The sequence below is a fragment of the Clarias gariepinus genome, chromosome 18 (genome assembly GCF_024256425.1).
Source record: "Clarias gariepinus isolate MV-2021 ecotype Netherlands chromosome 18, CGAR_prim_01v2, whole genome shotgun sequence".
NCBI lineage: Eukaryota > Metazoa > Chordata > Actinopteri > Siluriformes > Clariidae > Clarias > Clarias gariepinus.
Window position 1 is genome coordinate 13,462,937 of NC_071117.1, and position 13,575 is coordinate 13,476,511.

A 13,575-nucleotide genomic window follows, 5' to 3' on the forward strand; every position below is an offset into this window, starting at 1 on the left:
TGCGCGCTTAAAGCAACGTTCAGTCATCAAGAGTCATGAAATGGAGTTTTAAACATGCAGCTGTTAGCAGGATAGCTTGCAAGCTAGCAGAATGTATAAGTAATGTGTATAGACTAAAGTTTGTCAAGTCTTGTGAATTTCTTCACTACACAAAAGTTTTAGCTTCCTAGCAAAGTTTTTGCATTTCTAGTAGTATTTGCGAACATGCCATGTGTATATAACTTTATAATAATAATAATTTCCAGGCAAAATTGCTAACTCCACATTTTTGCATGCAGCAACTGATACAGATGTTAGTATGCTCTGTTTCCAGATGTTAACCTAAAACAGGAACATAAAATTTGACAACAGCAACAAAAAAATGAGTGCTCAATGTTTTTTTTTTATTGTTTATCCATGTTGTATGAACTTATGTTGAATTACATATCCACATGTTAAAGTACATGAGTGCAAGTGCAAATATTTAGCTCGTGCTTTCTCAAAGTGCTAAGGGAGACTCGGTAAAGTGCGCTAGCTATGGTAGCATCATGCATACAGCCAGGAAAGACAGAGTTTTAAAGCTACGTCACGACACAGCAGCTCAACATGGACCAACATGAAAAAGAATTAATAAATAAAAAAGTCCTTAACAACAACAAGCAGAAAAATCTGATTGCGCTTGCATGCCAAATCACGCTAGCAACATTACTGTAGCTACATGGCTGGTCAGGACTGGGAAAGGCTCTCAGACTATTGCACATTAAGCACAGAAGCTAGAGACGATTACTTTTGCTTTGTTTAATCTAAACTCTAGAATAAGGTGCTGATAAAGATCCACAAAACATCAACTGACAATTCAGACTAGAAACCATAAATACAACGGTACAATATATTAATTAACATCATTGTCAAAGCGATTGTGTGTGTGTTTTTTGTTTTTTTTCCTTCGTCTACTCTTGCGATGCATTGTGATAATTTGCCAGGCTTTAACTATTGAGCTAAGGAGCGAATGGATGACGTGGATTCTGCTGTGGCTGACTCGAGAAGTTGCAGCCCTGCACAATATTCATTTGTTCTTCTGGGCCTTCTGGGCAGACTTGGTGATCTTGCCTGAAGTGGCCGTCTTCTTGTCCACACCCTTAATCACGCCCACTGCCACCGTCTGACGCATGTCACGTACAGCAAAGCGCCCTGGGAGAGAAAAACCAAATTATGTAATTTTTGTTTTTTACACTTAGGGATCAAGTCGATAAAAGAAAGAGGGAGGGTGGAGTCTTTACCGAGAGGAGGATACTCAGAAAAGCTCTCGACACACATGGGCTTGCCCGGGATCATGTCCACAATGGCGGCATCACCAGACTTGAGTGATTTGGGGTTGTCCTCTAGTTTCTTCCCTGAACGACGATCGATCTTCTCTTTTAGCTCTGCAAACTTGCAGGCGATATGGGCTGTGTGGCAGTCCAGCACTGGGGCATACCCAGCGCTAATCTGGCCAGGGTGGTTTAGGATGATGACCTTTGTGTGGATGAAAAACAGGAAATAAATATTATGGACCTAAATGTGATAGGTCCGCATTTCTCATTAGTTTATACTTGTCTGATTTTGGTGATCGAATTTGGCCTTGATTTGGCCATTTCTCATGACATCTTATAATACTTATCTATCTATCTATCTATCTATCTATCTAATTATGAGTAATCAGCAGGGAAGCTGTTATTCAACTATTTTCGTTTGCATTTAAATTTAAAATGATCTTAACTTCTAAGCCACTACCTTTACTCACCTGTGCAGTAAAGGTAGCGGCTTCCTGCGGAGGGTCGTTCTTGCTATCTCCTGCCACATTCCCGCGACGGATATCCTTAACGGACACGTTTTTCACGTTAAATCCCACGTTATCTCCAGGCAGCGCTTCAGACAAGGCCTCATGGTGCATTTCAACAGACTTGACCTCAGTGGTCACATTCACAGGAGCAAATGTCACAACCATGCCAGGTTTCAGGATGCCCGTCTCAACGCGCCCGACCGGGACAGTACCGATACCTGTGAAAGAGAAGAAACCTTAGAGTGTTATCGCTTCGGTTTGTAATATTGCCGCACAAATAGCAATTGCAATGAGTTCGGCTGGTATGATTTTCACACAGATGACTAAACATGTTAGCTTTGAGAAAAAATAAATATATAAAACAAATCCTTCTGTCTGGGCTGACAAATGCGTTTCCTCACCTCCAATCTTGTAAACATCCTGGAGTGGGAGGCGCAGTGGTTTGTCTGTTGGCCGGGTTGGAGGCTGAATAGCATCCAGAGCCTCTAATAAAGTCGTTCCTGAGGCGCTCCCTTCCTTGCGGTTGATCTTCCAGCCTTTAAACCAGGTCATCTGTGCAAAGCATAACCAGCCATACAGAATATATTATGTAACTCAACTTTATGGTACAGCTTTAATATCTGTATACAGGTTTGATCGATTATTTAATCTCAGCATTGTACTAACATTTGGGCTAGCCTCGAGCATGTTATCTCCGTTCCAGCCAGAGATTGGCACGAAGGCCACTGTTTCAGGATTGTAGCCAATTTTCTTGATGTAGGTGCTAACTTCCTTCACAATCTCCTCATAGCGCTTCTGGCTGTAATTAGGCTCTGTCGAGTCCATCTTGTTCACGCCTACGATCAGCTGCTTCACACCGAGCGTGTATGCCAGCAGGGCATGCTCTCGAGTCTGACCATTCTTCGAGATGCCGGCTTCAAATTCACCCACACCTGCTGCCACGATTAACACGGCACAGTCCGCCTGTGCTCGCGGACAAAAAAAGGAGTCATTCAATATTTTGCTAAATGCATAATCTTACACCTAGGCTTTTTACCACAAAAGTTTACTACAAAATTTACATGCATTAAATTACACATGCAAGTGCTTAAGATATCAAAAAGAGATTTTAAAAAACAGACCTGGGAAGTACCAGTGATCATGTTCTTTATAAAGTCTCTGTGTCCAGGGGCATCAATAATGGTGACATAGTACTTGCTGGTCTCAAATTTCCACAAGGAGATATCGATTGTGATACCACGCTCCCGCTCGGCCTTCAGCTTATCCAGAACCCAGGCATACTTAAAAGAACCCTTACCCATCTGAAATGTAAAAACAATACAGATATTGAGACTAAAAGCTTATTTCACCAAGCAAAATTAGATGATATTGATATAGATGCTAAACTGCACTATGCATTGTCCTAAAGACAATTTATTCTGTACAGATGATTTGCAAGACCCTAGTTAAAAAATCTTTAAAAATACTGTATACAATATCAGGTTCAAATCTGAGTGCATTACCTCAGCAGCCTCCTTCTCAAACTTTTCAATGGTCCTCTTATCGATGCCACCACACTTATAGATGAGATGCCCAGTGGTGGTGGACTTCCCGGAGTCCACATGGCCAATGACCACTATATTGATGTGTAACTTTTCCTTTCCCATAGCTTTGGGTTGGTAGGATTACAGTTGGGTAATAGATTCTACAGTAAAACAAAATCTGAATAATTAATTTCACATACTGTATAATTAATTAGTAATGTCATAATCACTCAATTAAAAAAAACAATCCATTGTTACTGTTGTTGTTAATAAGTAATGATGACAGTAAGAGAGTAAAACTACATCAAAATTGGAAATATATATATAAGGCTGTGGCTAACGCTGTCCAACTTTTCCCTGGCTCATTTATTACTTGATTAAAATGGTCAATAAATGTTAGCGATTATTTTAATGGCCCTCCTGCTGTGTTATTTTCTTGACATTATGGAAATTATGTTTTATATGGTGTTGTATGTCTGCTGTGAAGATGTGGGTCTTTATCTGTGACATTCTATATATTATTTTGGGTATAACTGGCCCGACCTACATGCCTTTGGACTATGCGAGGAAACTGGAGTACCCGGAAAAACCCACCAAGCATGGGGAGAGCATGCAAACTCCATGCACACAGACCTGAGGTGGGAATCGAACCCGGACCCTGGAGGTGCAAGGTGACAGTGCTAATCACTAAGCCTCACAAAATGAAAGAAAAATTTTATTCTTTAATTCTGTGCACTATGTTAAAACAGTAGACATCAGGCTAATCAGGACATTGTCAAGCTTATAATCTAGTTGTTGATGTCTCGTTGCTATTCTTATGATTAGAGGAACCCGATTCTGACAACCACATGCTACCATTTTACCTGTGAATAGAGTTTGTGGTCAACTCGCTGCCACTCCTTATGCTGCTCCAATATTTTGGCAGATATATTAATCTACCTCACAGTATGACCTGAAAGGTGATGATGGTGGTGTGTACTGTTGCATTAGATGACACACTATTGTTGCACGGTGAGGAACGCATTGCTACACCGCATCTTCTGTAAACATGAGCTCGCCCTGACGTACCCGTTTTCACCATAGACAACATTGCGGAACACCTGTGACACGCTCAAAGTTGATGACGATGCTGCCTACTGTGCACCTGTCCATACAACGCCCGCATTGCTTTCAAGTAGGAAATGCACACAAAAGAGACTAGATATGGTGGCACAGCTCAAAGAACTAGAGCGGGCAGAAGGCAGTGTTAAAGGTTTTATACAGTGGGCTGTCAGTGATCAGGGGCGTTCTTATTTTGATATTTAGTTTTCCTTGTGGGATTTCTCTGAGAAATTAAAACACTTAATTAAACACTTGGGACTTTTCGAGCCATGGCTTCAGAATTTATTTTTATTTATTTGTAATAAACACTGACTTTTTCTCATAACACATTCGCCTCAGGCTTTAAATAAAATAAATAAATAAAAAAAAAAGCACAAAGCTAAATAAATAAATAAATAAATAAATAAGCGGCCATGTTTTCCTCAGCCGGTGCGTTGTCTAGGTAACAAGCGCGCGCGCCACCTATGCGGCAAATCCTAATCCCAATCTAATCAGACGGGCGCGCGCTCTACAGTATGGTTAATATTTTATCCACCGAAATAGGTTTCGACGTCGCGCGCCGTGCACTTTGCTTCAGATCACACGGTAACCGCCGGTTCTAACTGCAAATCTACGTGTTGCAATGTATAAACATGTCACATGACGGTGAGCGCGCTAACGGTACTGCGCCGCGCGCGCATCATTAGGACGGCCGCAACACGGCGCGCGCGCGCGCGCAAGGACGATCACATTCTAAGGTCATGTTTTTTTTTTCTTTTAAACAAAATATATAAATAATATTAACAATTAAAAAATATATTTAAAAAAAAACATTTTTAGAATCCCTGAATCGACATCTTACATGCTGTCTTCGCAATTTCTCGCAAACACATAGACACTCATGTAGTAAAATACAGAGACAAGCCACAACAGAGCGCAAAATCGTTTCTACAGGTATAAATATGTTGTATTAATAATGATATCCAACCTGGATGACGATGCTGGAGGCCTGGCGCAGGAGCAGCGCGGACACACTGGCGGTGTTCTGTTCCCTCGGATCCTGTACCGAGGCTTGGAGACCGCGGATGACGTCTGTTAGAAGAAACAAGCTGTAATATCTGTGTCCTCCAGCAGATGGCGCGATCGAACAGCGAGAACTCCAATGCAGTGGGAGATAATTCACAACAGAATAAAGACAATGTTTTTGACAACCAAATGCTCACCTTTAAGGCATAAGCATTAAACATGCAAATGAATAATAATCACGTGTTTGTTTGTTTTTTTGGTATTTTGGTTCATGCACGTGCTATTCGACACATCGGGTGACAGATAGTCCCCAGCCTGGAGATGCACTGTATGGAAAAAAATATTCAGTTAAACCTGTTAATTATTGAAGTCAGGTGTTTTCATCAGGATAAGGGCCTTATCCCCAGTTAAGGGTAATCTTAATGCTTTAATATACCAAGACATCTTGGACAATGCTATGCTTCCAACTTTGTGGGAACAGTTTGGGGAAGGCCCTTTTTTCCTCAACATGACCGTGACCCAGTGCACAAAGCAAGGACTATAAAGACATGGTTTAATGAGTTCTGTGTGAAGAACTTGACTGGGCCGCACAGAGCCCTGTAACCTCAACCCTATGAAACACCTTTGGGATGAACTGGAACAGAAATTGTGAGCCAGGCCTTTTTGACCAACATCAGTGTGTGACCTCATAAGTACTCTACAGAATGAATCGGCAAGAATTCCCACAGAAACTCAGCAAAATCTTGTGTCTTCCACGAAGAGTATAAGCTGTTATAGATGCAAAAGGAGGATTATTGGACATATTGATGTATATTTATTTAGATACAATGTCATAGCCAGTTTGGCCAAATAGTGTACATCTTTTATTTCTGTGGCAGTTACCTATGGGGTCAGGTTGCCAGCTTGACGCCCGATCATTCACACACCACAGGCAATTTGGGAATGCCAGTTCCCTAATTGCATGTCTTTGGACTTTGAATGCATGTCTTTGGACTGTGGGGAAAAACTGGACAACCTGGTGGAAATTTCCTAAGTACGGAGAGAACATGTAACCTTCAAACACTAAGACCCGAGGTGGGAATCGAACCCTCGACCCTGGAGGTGCGAGGCGACAGAGGTGGGGTTGTAGTCAGGGCTCTGTGCAGGCCATTACGTCACCCTGCTGCTATCTGGCTGCCCAATTCTGTTTCCTTTGTCAGTTGGGTGATAATATTATCTATATGTAATTAGACCTTAAGATACTTTTTTTAAAGATTTACTCATAAAGCTTTAAGCGACAATGCTAACCATTAAGCCACTGTGCCACCTTGGTGCATTTTTTACATTACAGTTATTGCATTACAGTAAATTATATAAGCTTACAAAGAATAAAAAAAAAAAAAAGGGCTCAATGAAGAGCAAGTGATTGACCTTTCTATAAGCGTATATACACTCACCTAAAGGGTTATTAGGAACACCATACTAATACAATGTTTGAGCTCGTACAAATTGTAGCCTCTTTTTCCTATTTGTAGTGGAAATAAGTGGTACCCAGTGGGGTCTTCTGCTGTTGTAGCTTATCCGCCTCAAGGTTGTGCGTGTTGTGGCTTCACAAATGCTTTGCTGCATACCTTGGTTGTAACGAGTGGTTATTTCAGTCAAAGTTGCTCTTAAATCAGCTTGAATCAGTCGGCCCATTCTTCTCTGACCTCTAGCATCAACAAGGCATTTTCGCCCACAGGACTGCCGCATACTGGATGTTTTTCCCTTTTCACACCATTCTTTGTAAACCCTAGAAATGGTTGTGCGTGAAAATCCCAGTAACTGAGCAGATTGTGAAATACTCAGACCGGCCCGTCTGGCACCAACAATCATGCCACGCTTAAAATTGCTTAAATCAACTTTCTTTCCCATTCTGACGTTCAGTTTGGAGTTCAGGAGATTGTCTTGACCAGGACCACACCCCTAAATGCATTGAAGCAACTACCATGTGATTGGTTGATTAGATAATTGCATTAATGAGAAATTGAATAGGTGTTCCTAATAATTCTTTAGGTGAATGTATGTATATTTTATTTATATATATATATATATATATATATATATATATATATATATATATATATATATACGCTTATAGAAATGGTTTTATGTGGTATAGCAGAATCTTCTACTATTATATCAGTTTTATAAAGTTAGACTGCAGTGTACAGCATTAGCGTTTTGAGGCAGATGACAATTTGAAAGGATCCATGAACCATGTTCAGACTGTCTGCTTCACATCTGAAACACTGGCTTCTCAGGAACTCCTTTAATGGTCTAAACATGTTGAAAACACTTGGAGTGAAGTCAGGACTGAATGGGAAGTGTGGCAATAACTCCCAGCCGAGTTCCTTTAATGTGCAGGTGGTGTGGTGGGCAGAGGTCATGCACAGTCCTGCAAAAACAGAAAGCCTCCTCGGATGGGATCTTCATTCACAGAGTACTGTATGACCTTCTTTAAAATGTCTTTTATCTGTGGCTAAGAGTCTCAGCACCATACTGTGATTGAGTCCTTCTGTAAATATCTCTGTTATGGCTTTATTCATGAGATCTTGTATCAAAAATCCTGGTTTGAAATAAACATCTGTCGTATTTAGGGGGTAAAAAAATTACTGAGAATTTAGAACTAAGAACATTTCTTTAAAATACTGACAAAACATCTTAGCCCTATTTGTGGTAAGCAACATCCAACTTTTTGTACACACCACTCAAATCACACCCAGGTTACAAATCCCAAGAAGGACTCTGAGAAAGACTGTACTAAGATAACAGACATGGATTGATTGTCATGTAATGACAACAAGCTATTCATCTACTAGGTACAGAGCAGGAATGTATCCTGGATGGGGCACCAGGGGTCATTTAATGTAGCCAGCATGATTGGAGGTTGGAGGAAACCAATAACTCAGAGGAAACTCACGAACATATGAAAAAAACATGTCTGTATCCACACAAAAGGCCAGGTTGCTACCCAGGACCCTGTGAGATGATAATGCTACCCATTGCACCATCATGCCATGGTGGCTCATAGATCCTGTGTGACTGCTTATACTGTTTATAGTTCCAGCTCTCTGTGTGCTTTGCAGGACCTTTTCTAAAGGTCTGTGAAGAGTCTCAGGGGGTTTGAAATGATAAACAGAAACACAGCTGCTTTCCACTGCACCAGCCAGCTCTACACACTAACATAGACACAAGTCAAAGATGGAAAAGTATCACTTGCTCAAGGCTTGGTGTGCTTCCCGGCTTTTAAAATAGCTGGAAACCCAGATATTACAACCAGTGGGGAAAACTGAACTTGTGCCAAATATGTATTAATAAATCTTGACCACTGAATCCACTAAGTATAAGTTAATTAACTTTACTATGTATAACTATCATTCATTATTTTAAAAAAAATCAATGAGAAAAAAATGACTGTTTTTTGCAGGAATGTTTTATAAAAATGTTTCAGATGACAGTTTAAATTAGACATGTCGGGGGAGGATCTTTTGTTACCGGTGCTTCGTGTTATGCTAAAGAAGGCCTCTGTGATTAAATCTGAAGCACCCGTGGCCTGAAGCGTGTGGGAAATGGGTGAATATTGGGAGATAAAATAGATCACCATCTGCCCGGGAAGATGGTGCCAAGGAAACTTATCGGACTGCTTTTAGAAAGTTCTGGACTACGTCCCAATCCTCACACTGCCATACTGCATGTTATTATTGTATGCAAACTATTTTTACATAATATTTTGTACAGTACTCACAGTTGTCTCAACATTTCCATTGTAATGGTAAGATGAACATTATCCTAAATGGGCATTTGTCCTACAGTACAGTACAGTATGTGTGGAGAAAAGCATGTCTTGGGTAGCTTTAAGAGAGGAGTGTTCCCTTGTACATATAAACAACCATTATTGTATTACTTTATTTTACTCATTCATTGAATCATTCATTAATCTTCTATATCATTTTATTCTGGGTACAGGGTCATGGGGGCCTGGATCCTATCCCAGGAGACTTACATGAGACAGGGTATACCAATCCATCACAGGACATACACACATGGGTAATTAGGAACGTCTATTAGCCTAATCTGTATTTTTTTGGGCTGCCCCACCAAGCACAAGGAGAACATGCACACAGATTGAACTCGGATCCTGGAGGTGCGAGGCCACAGTGCTTAACACTACGCCACCGTGCTACCATTATAGTCTTATATATATATATATATATATATATATATATATATATATATATATATATATATATATATATATATACAATGGCAAAACAAAATGTGAACTTAGTAAAATTTTATGGAATTTGCTTTTGGATTCACATACTTTTTCCACTAGGACTGAGATTTATATGGTTGTTCTCAATAAAGGTATAAAACATCAGATTTTTTCATGTTATAATTTTAGGCACATTATATGTGTCAGTACTTTTGACCTAGATGATGATTAGATCACAATTTATGATGAATTAATGAAGAAAACCATGAGATTCCAAAATATTCTCATACTTTTTCTTGCCACTGTAGATACATGTATGTATTAGCATTAGTCAGATGAGATGAACCGTTAATTGATAATCAATTATATAGAAATAAACTGGTGAAAGGGTCATGGACACCCAAAGCCAGGCAGTTTAATCCAATCCTACAGAAAATCCAATGCAGCAAAAATTCCAAAAATAATTCGATGCTGGCCACAATAGAAGGGGACCAGAATAACCAGTGATTGTGCGTGCAATACAAATGAAAATGATGATTTTTAAGGAAGAAACACATATCAGCATTAAGAATTCGAATCTTCCAAATTTATCCTTCTGACAAACTTGCTCACGTTTTTTTTTTTCCTCTCGTTTCTTCACTGCCACTATGATTGGGTGATATTTTTAAAAATCTAGGTCCTGGGGCCACCTGGGGAAAACAGAACCAAATTCAGGCCATGAAACAAACCCAGGCCAAGTACAAAGGATGTCAGTAATATATTACTAACCCATAGCTCCCCACCAGTGAATAACTAGGAGGAAGGTTACTTTATTAAAAAGGAAAGAAAAGAAAGGAATATTATATTAATGGAGGCAAATCCAGTCGATTTGGAAATCGGTCCAGCTTGACAAGCATAAAGTTGGATTTTTCTTTTTCCCAAAAAAAAAGGAAAGAAAAAAGACACGGTAAGAGGCGCAATTGCTTATTTTTGCTTCTCTGTACTTTGATTTGGTTCTATTTTTAACATGGAATGTGTCTTGAGCTTACGTAACCAAAATAACAGTTAAGACATGCTTTCAAAAAAAAAAACATGTATATACACACGCACACACACACACAGTTTGGGTGTCATGGTTGTTTGCATGATTGCAGTTTGGTCAAATTCCAACAATTGTGCTAGTCACCCTTCATTTCTGATCTAAGAACAGTTTTTGTGAAGCATGAGATGAAATTTCGGGCTAAGAGAACTGAGCGACAGGGTGTGAAGTCTGTATGTGGAGCAGATTGCTTTTAGGATTTAAAGCTGTGCATAGATTATAAAGAGTCAGGATTCATTAAATGTAGTAACCTTTTTTTAAAAAGGTTGACTATAGACTTCGTAAATAATATTAATACAAGGTTGAGAATTTGTCACACGGTATTGCTCCCTCTGTAGCTGTACAGAGCGCTGATTGATTGACAGGGGCTCAGTAGAGATAATCTCCTCTCAATATGTAGAGGCTGGAAATGCCATCTGTTAGAGGATTCACTCTCTCACACTCTACAAGCCATGAGCAACAATAAGGCTAACTGACACTTCGGCTACAAAAAGATATCTCACTAATGTATGATGTTTTTCTCTCATGATTGATTAGTTGTCCAACATTCGATTTTGATCCCTTTTTTGAGATTATACAGTATTGTTGCCCAGTGTTGGGTTTCTTGCCTGCCATGTGGAAGACCCAGGTTCAATTTACACCTAATGCCCAAACCCCAGGCAAATTATGTGGAAACTCGACCATCACACCCATACAGTATGTGATGCTTCTTTAAACTGTTGCCACAAAGGTATACTGTAAGTACACAATTATATAGAATCTCTTTGTTTACTGTATTCCAGTTTTCTTAAATTGCTCCCCCTAAAACTGTACAGTTTTTTGTTTCTACAGTTTTTTATAAACAAATCTAAGTGTCTAGCAAGTCTCAAGAACATAACGTGGTTCAATGCGGATATTTACATTAAATAACTGTAACCGCCAGAAGGTTGGCAGTTCAAGCCCCAGCTCCAGCAGGTTGCCATGGTTGGGCCCTTAAGCAAGGCCCTTAACCCTATCTGGTCCAGAAAAGAAAAAAAAATCAGAAAGTAGGTAAAGCACACTCCCAACATCGCTGACACTTCTCAATCCTCTCACGTCGTCTCCTCAGCCACGACCGAAATGTGAATCAGAAAGACAAAAGTTCCTCTGTGTCAGTTCTGCTTTAACAGAGTGGCTCTCGAAAAGATTATACTTACTTCACTTGACATTGTCAATCTCATGAGGACCTTTTGGGAACCAAACATTTCATAAACAACCCACACATACTGTAATAGCACACACTCCTCTGACACTGTACAGTCATTAAAGTGAGTCTGATGTACTGCCCTGCTTCATAGAAATAATGAACAACACACTTATGAAAAGGATAAATTTAGCGCTTTTAGTGGTCCTGTATGGAAATCTACATAGCAGGCTTTTACAAAAGCTTCCAAGTATGACCTCTTCAGAATGCTAGAACTGTTAACCATACAAAGATCCTCTGAGAAAGCTTTTTTTTTTTCTTTTTTTTTTTTAAATATAAAAAAACTTCATACAGATAACAAACAGTATTTGTTAGGTTCTTCAGGGCTTCTGAGTTCAGGTCCTGGTGGAACTTCGGTGCTTTGGTTTCCTCTGGGTTCTCTGGTAACCTTCAACCTCAACAGAACACTCCAATGGACTTGTAATTAATTGTCTGGTGTTCCATCGAGCAGGGGCACCGGCAGGATTATACTTTATAATACGCATAAAATTTTTTATACAGGTAGGTGCAATGCTTGCACATACAGTAGGACTACTCAAATTAGATTTATTAAGAGAAAGTGCAATTGTTTCCATAATAGATCTTTGATTACTCCACCATATGCATTTCTAGGCTACTTGTTTGCATGATAACTCACAAGATAACCTAAATCAGGCCAGATTTCCAACACCACAAGAAATGTGCATTCACTACCAGACACAAGTGCCCGTATCCAGGGTGTATGCCCCTCTTCTCTAAACCCTAGCCATCGGTTGGTAGATGGGGTCGTCCTCTTAGCCAACGTGGTGCTGTGGGTGGCGCTGGATTCCCGAACATCCCAGTAACCGCTTGTATGGTGACATTACGGCAAAATTTTTATGAGGTCCATAACTTTATCCTGTCACTGAATCCTCCTTCATCGTCATTGTTATTTATTTTTTTTTTTGAGCTCTAAATTCTGATAAACATCAAGTTGGATCAATGTTCCATTATTTATGATTAGACTTTTCAGAAAAAGTTTAAATTGCAAAAAAAGAAGAAGAAAAAAATCAGGCAACTGGCCGACATCAGAATTAAAAAGATCAGATTCCGTGTGCTTTGAGCTGCTCAACCTGTTGTGCAAAAACAAATAAAAATATAGTTTAGCCAAAGCACTCGAGCTCTCGCCACTTGTGTAGCTTTTTAGCATTTTAAGATCTCTAAAAAACTCTGGATGCCGATGTCACTGAACATGGAATAAGTTTAAGACTTCGTCATGGTGTGTGTGTGTGTGTGTGTATTTAATAGTAATGATGTCATAAATGTGCATTTTGCAAATGACCCAAAACATCTGACCTCATGTTGGGTTGAGCCCATTATGTACAAAAAAAATACTGTGTGTGTATATATATGTATATATATATATATATATATATATATATATATATATATATATATATATATATATATAATATTAATAATAATCCTTAGAACAACTGGCCCCTCGGCATAGACATCAGCATTATTAAAACTGCATTATCAGAGTGATAATGTCATAATCCTGTTGTCATCGTGCTGATGTCATAGTGCTTGAGCCCTAAAAAATAAATCCTTAAAAGAACATCAGGGCCCTCGCATATTTATGACATT

The 13,575-nt window shown here is 39.4% G+C and overlaps 1 protein-coding gene across 1 annotated transcript; it reads right to left on the reverse strand.

The window, feature by feature from the left end:
• Positions 1-362: 362 nt before the first annotated feature.
• Positions 363-5,516, reverse strand: eef1a1b (eukaryotic translation elongation factor 1 alpha 1b). Its single transcript, XM_053476816.1, has 8 exons — positions 5,393-5,516; positions 3,304-3,485; positions 2,923-3,102; positions 2,468-2,764; positions 2,203-2,353; positions 1,763-2,019; positions 1,260-1,494; positions 363-1,170 (listed from the first exon to the last, which is right to left on the reverse strand). The coding sequence occupies exons 2-8, from the start codon at positions 3,445-3,447 to the stop codon at positions 1,046-1,048; spliced, it is 1,389 nt and encodes a 462-aa protein (XP_053332791.1). The 5' UTR covers positions 3,448-3,485; positions 5,393-5,516; the 3' UTR covers positions 363-1,045.
• Positions 5,517-13,575: the final 8,059 nt, after the last annotated feature.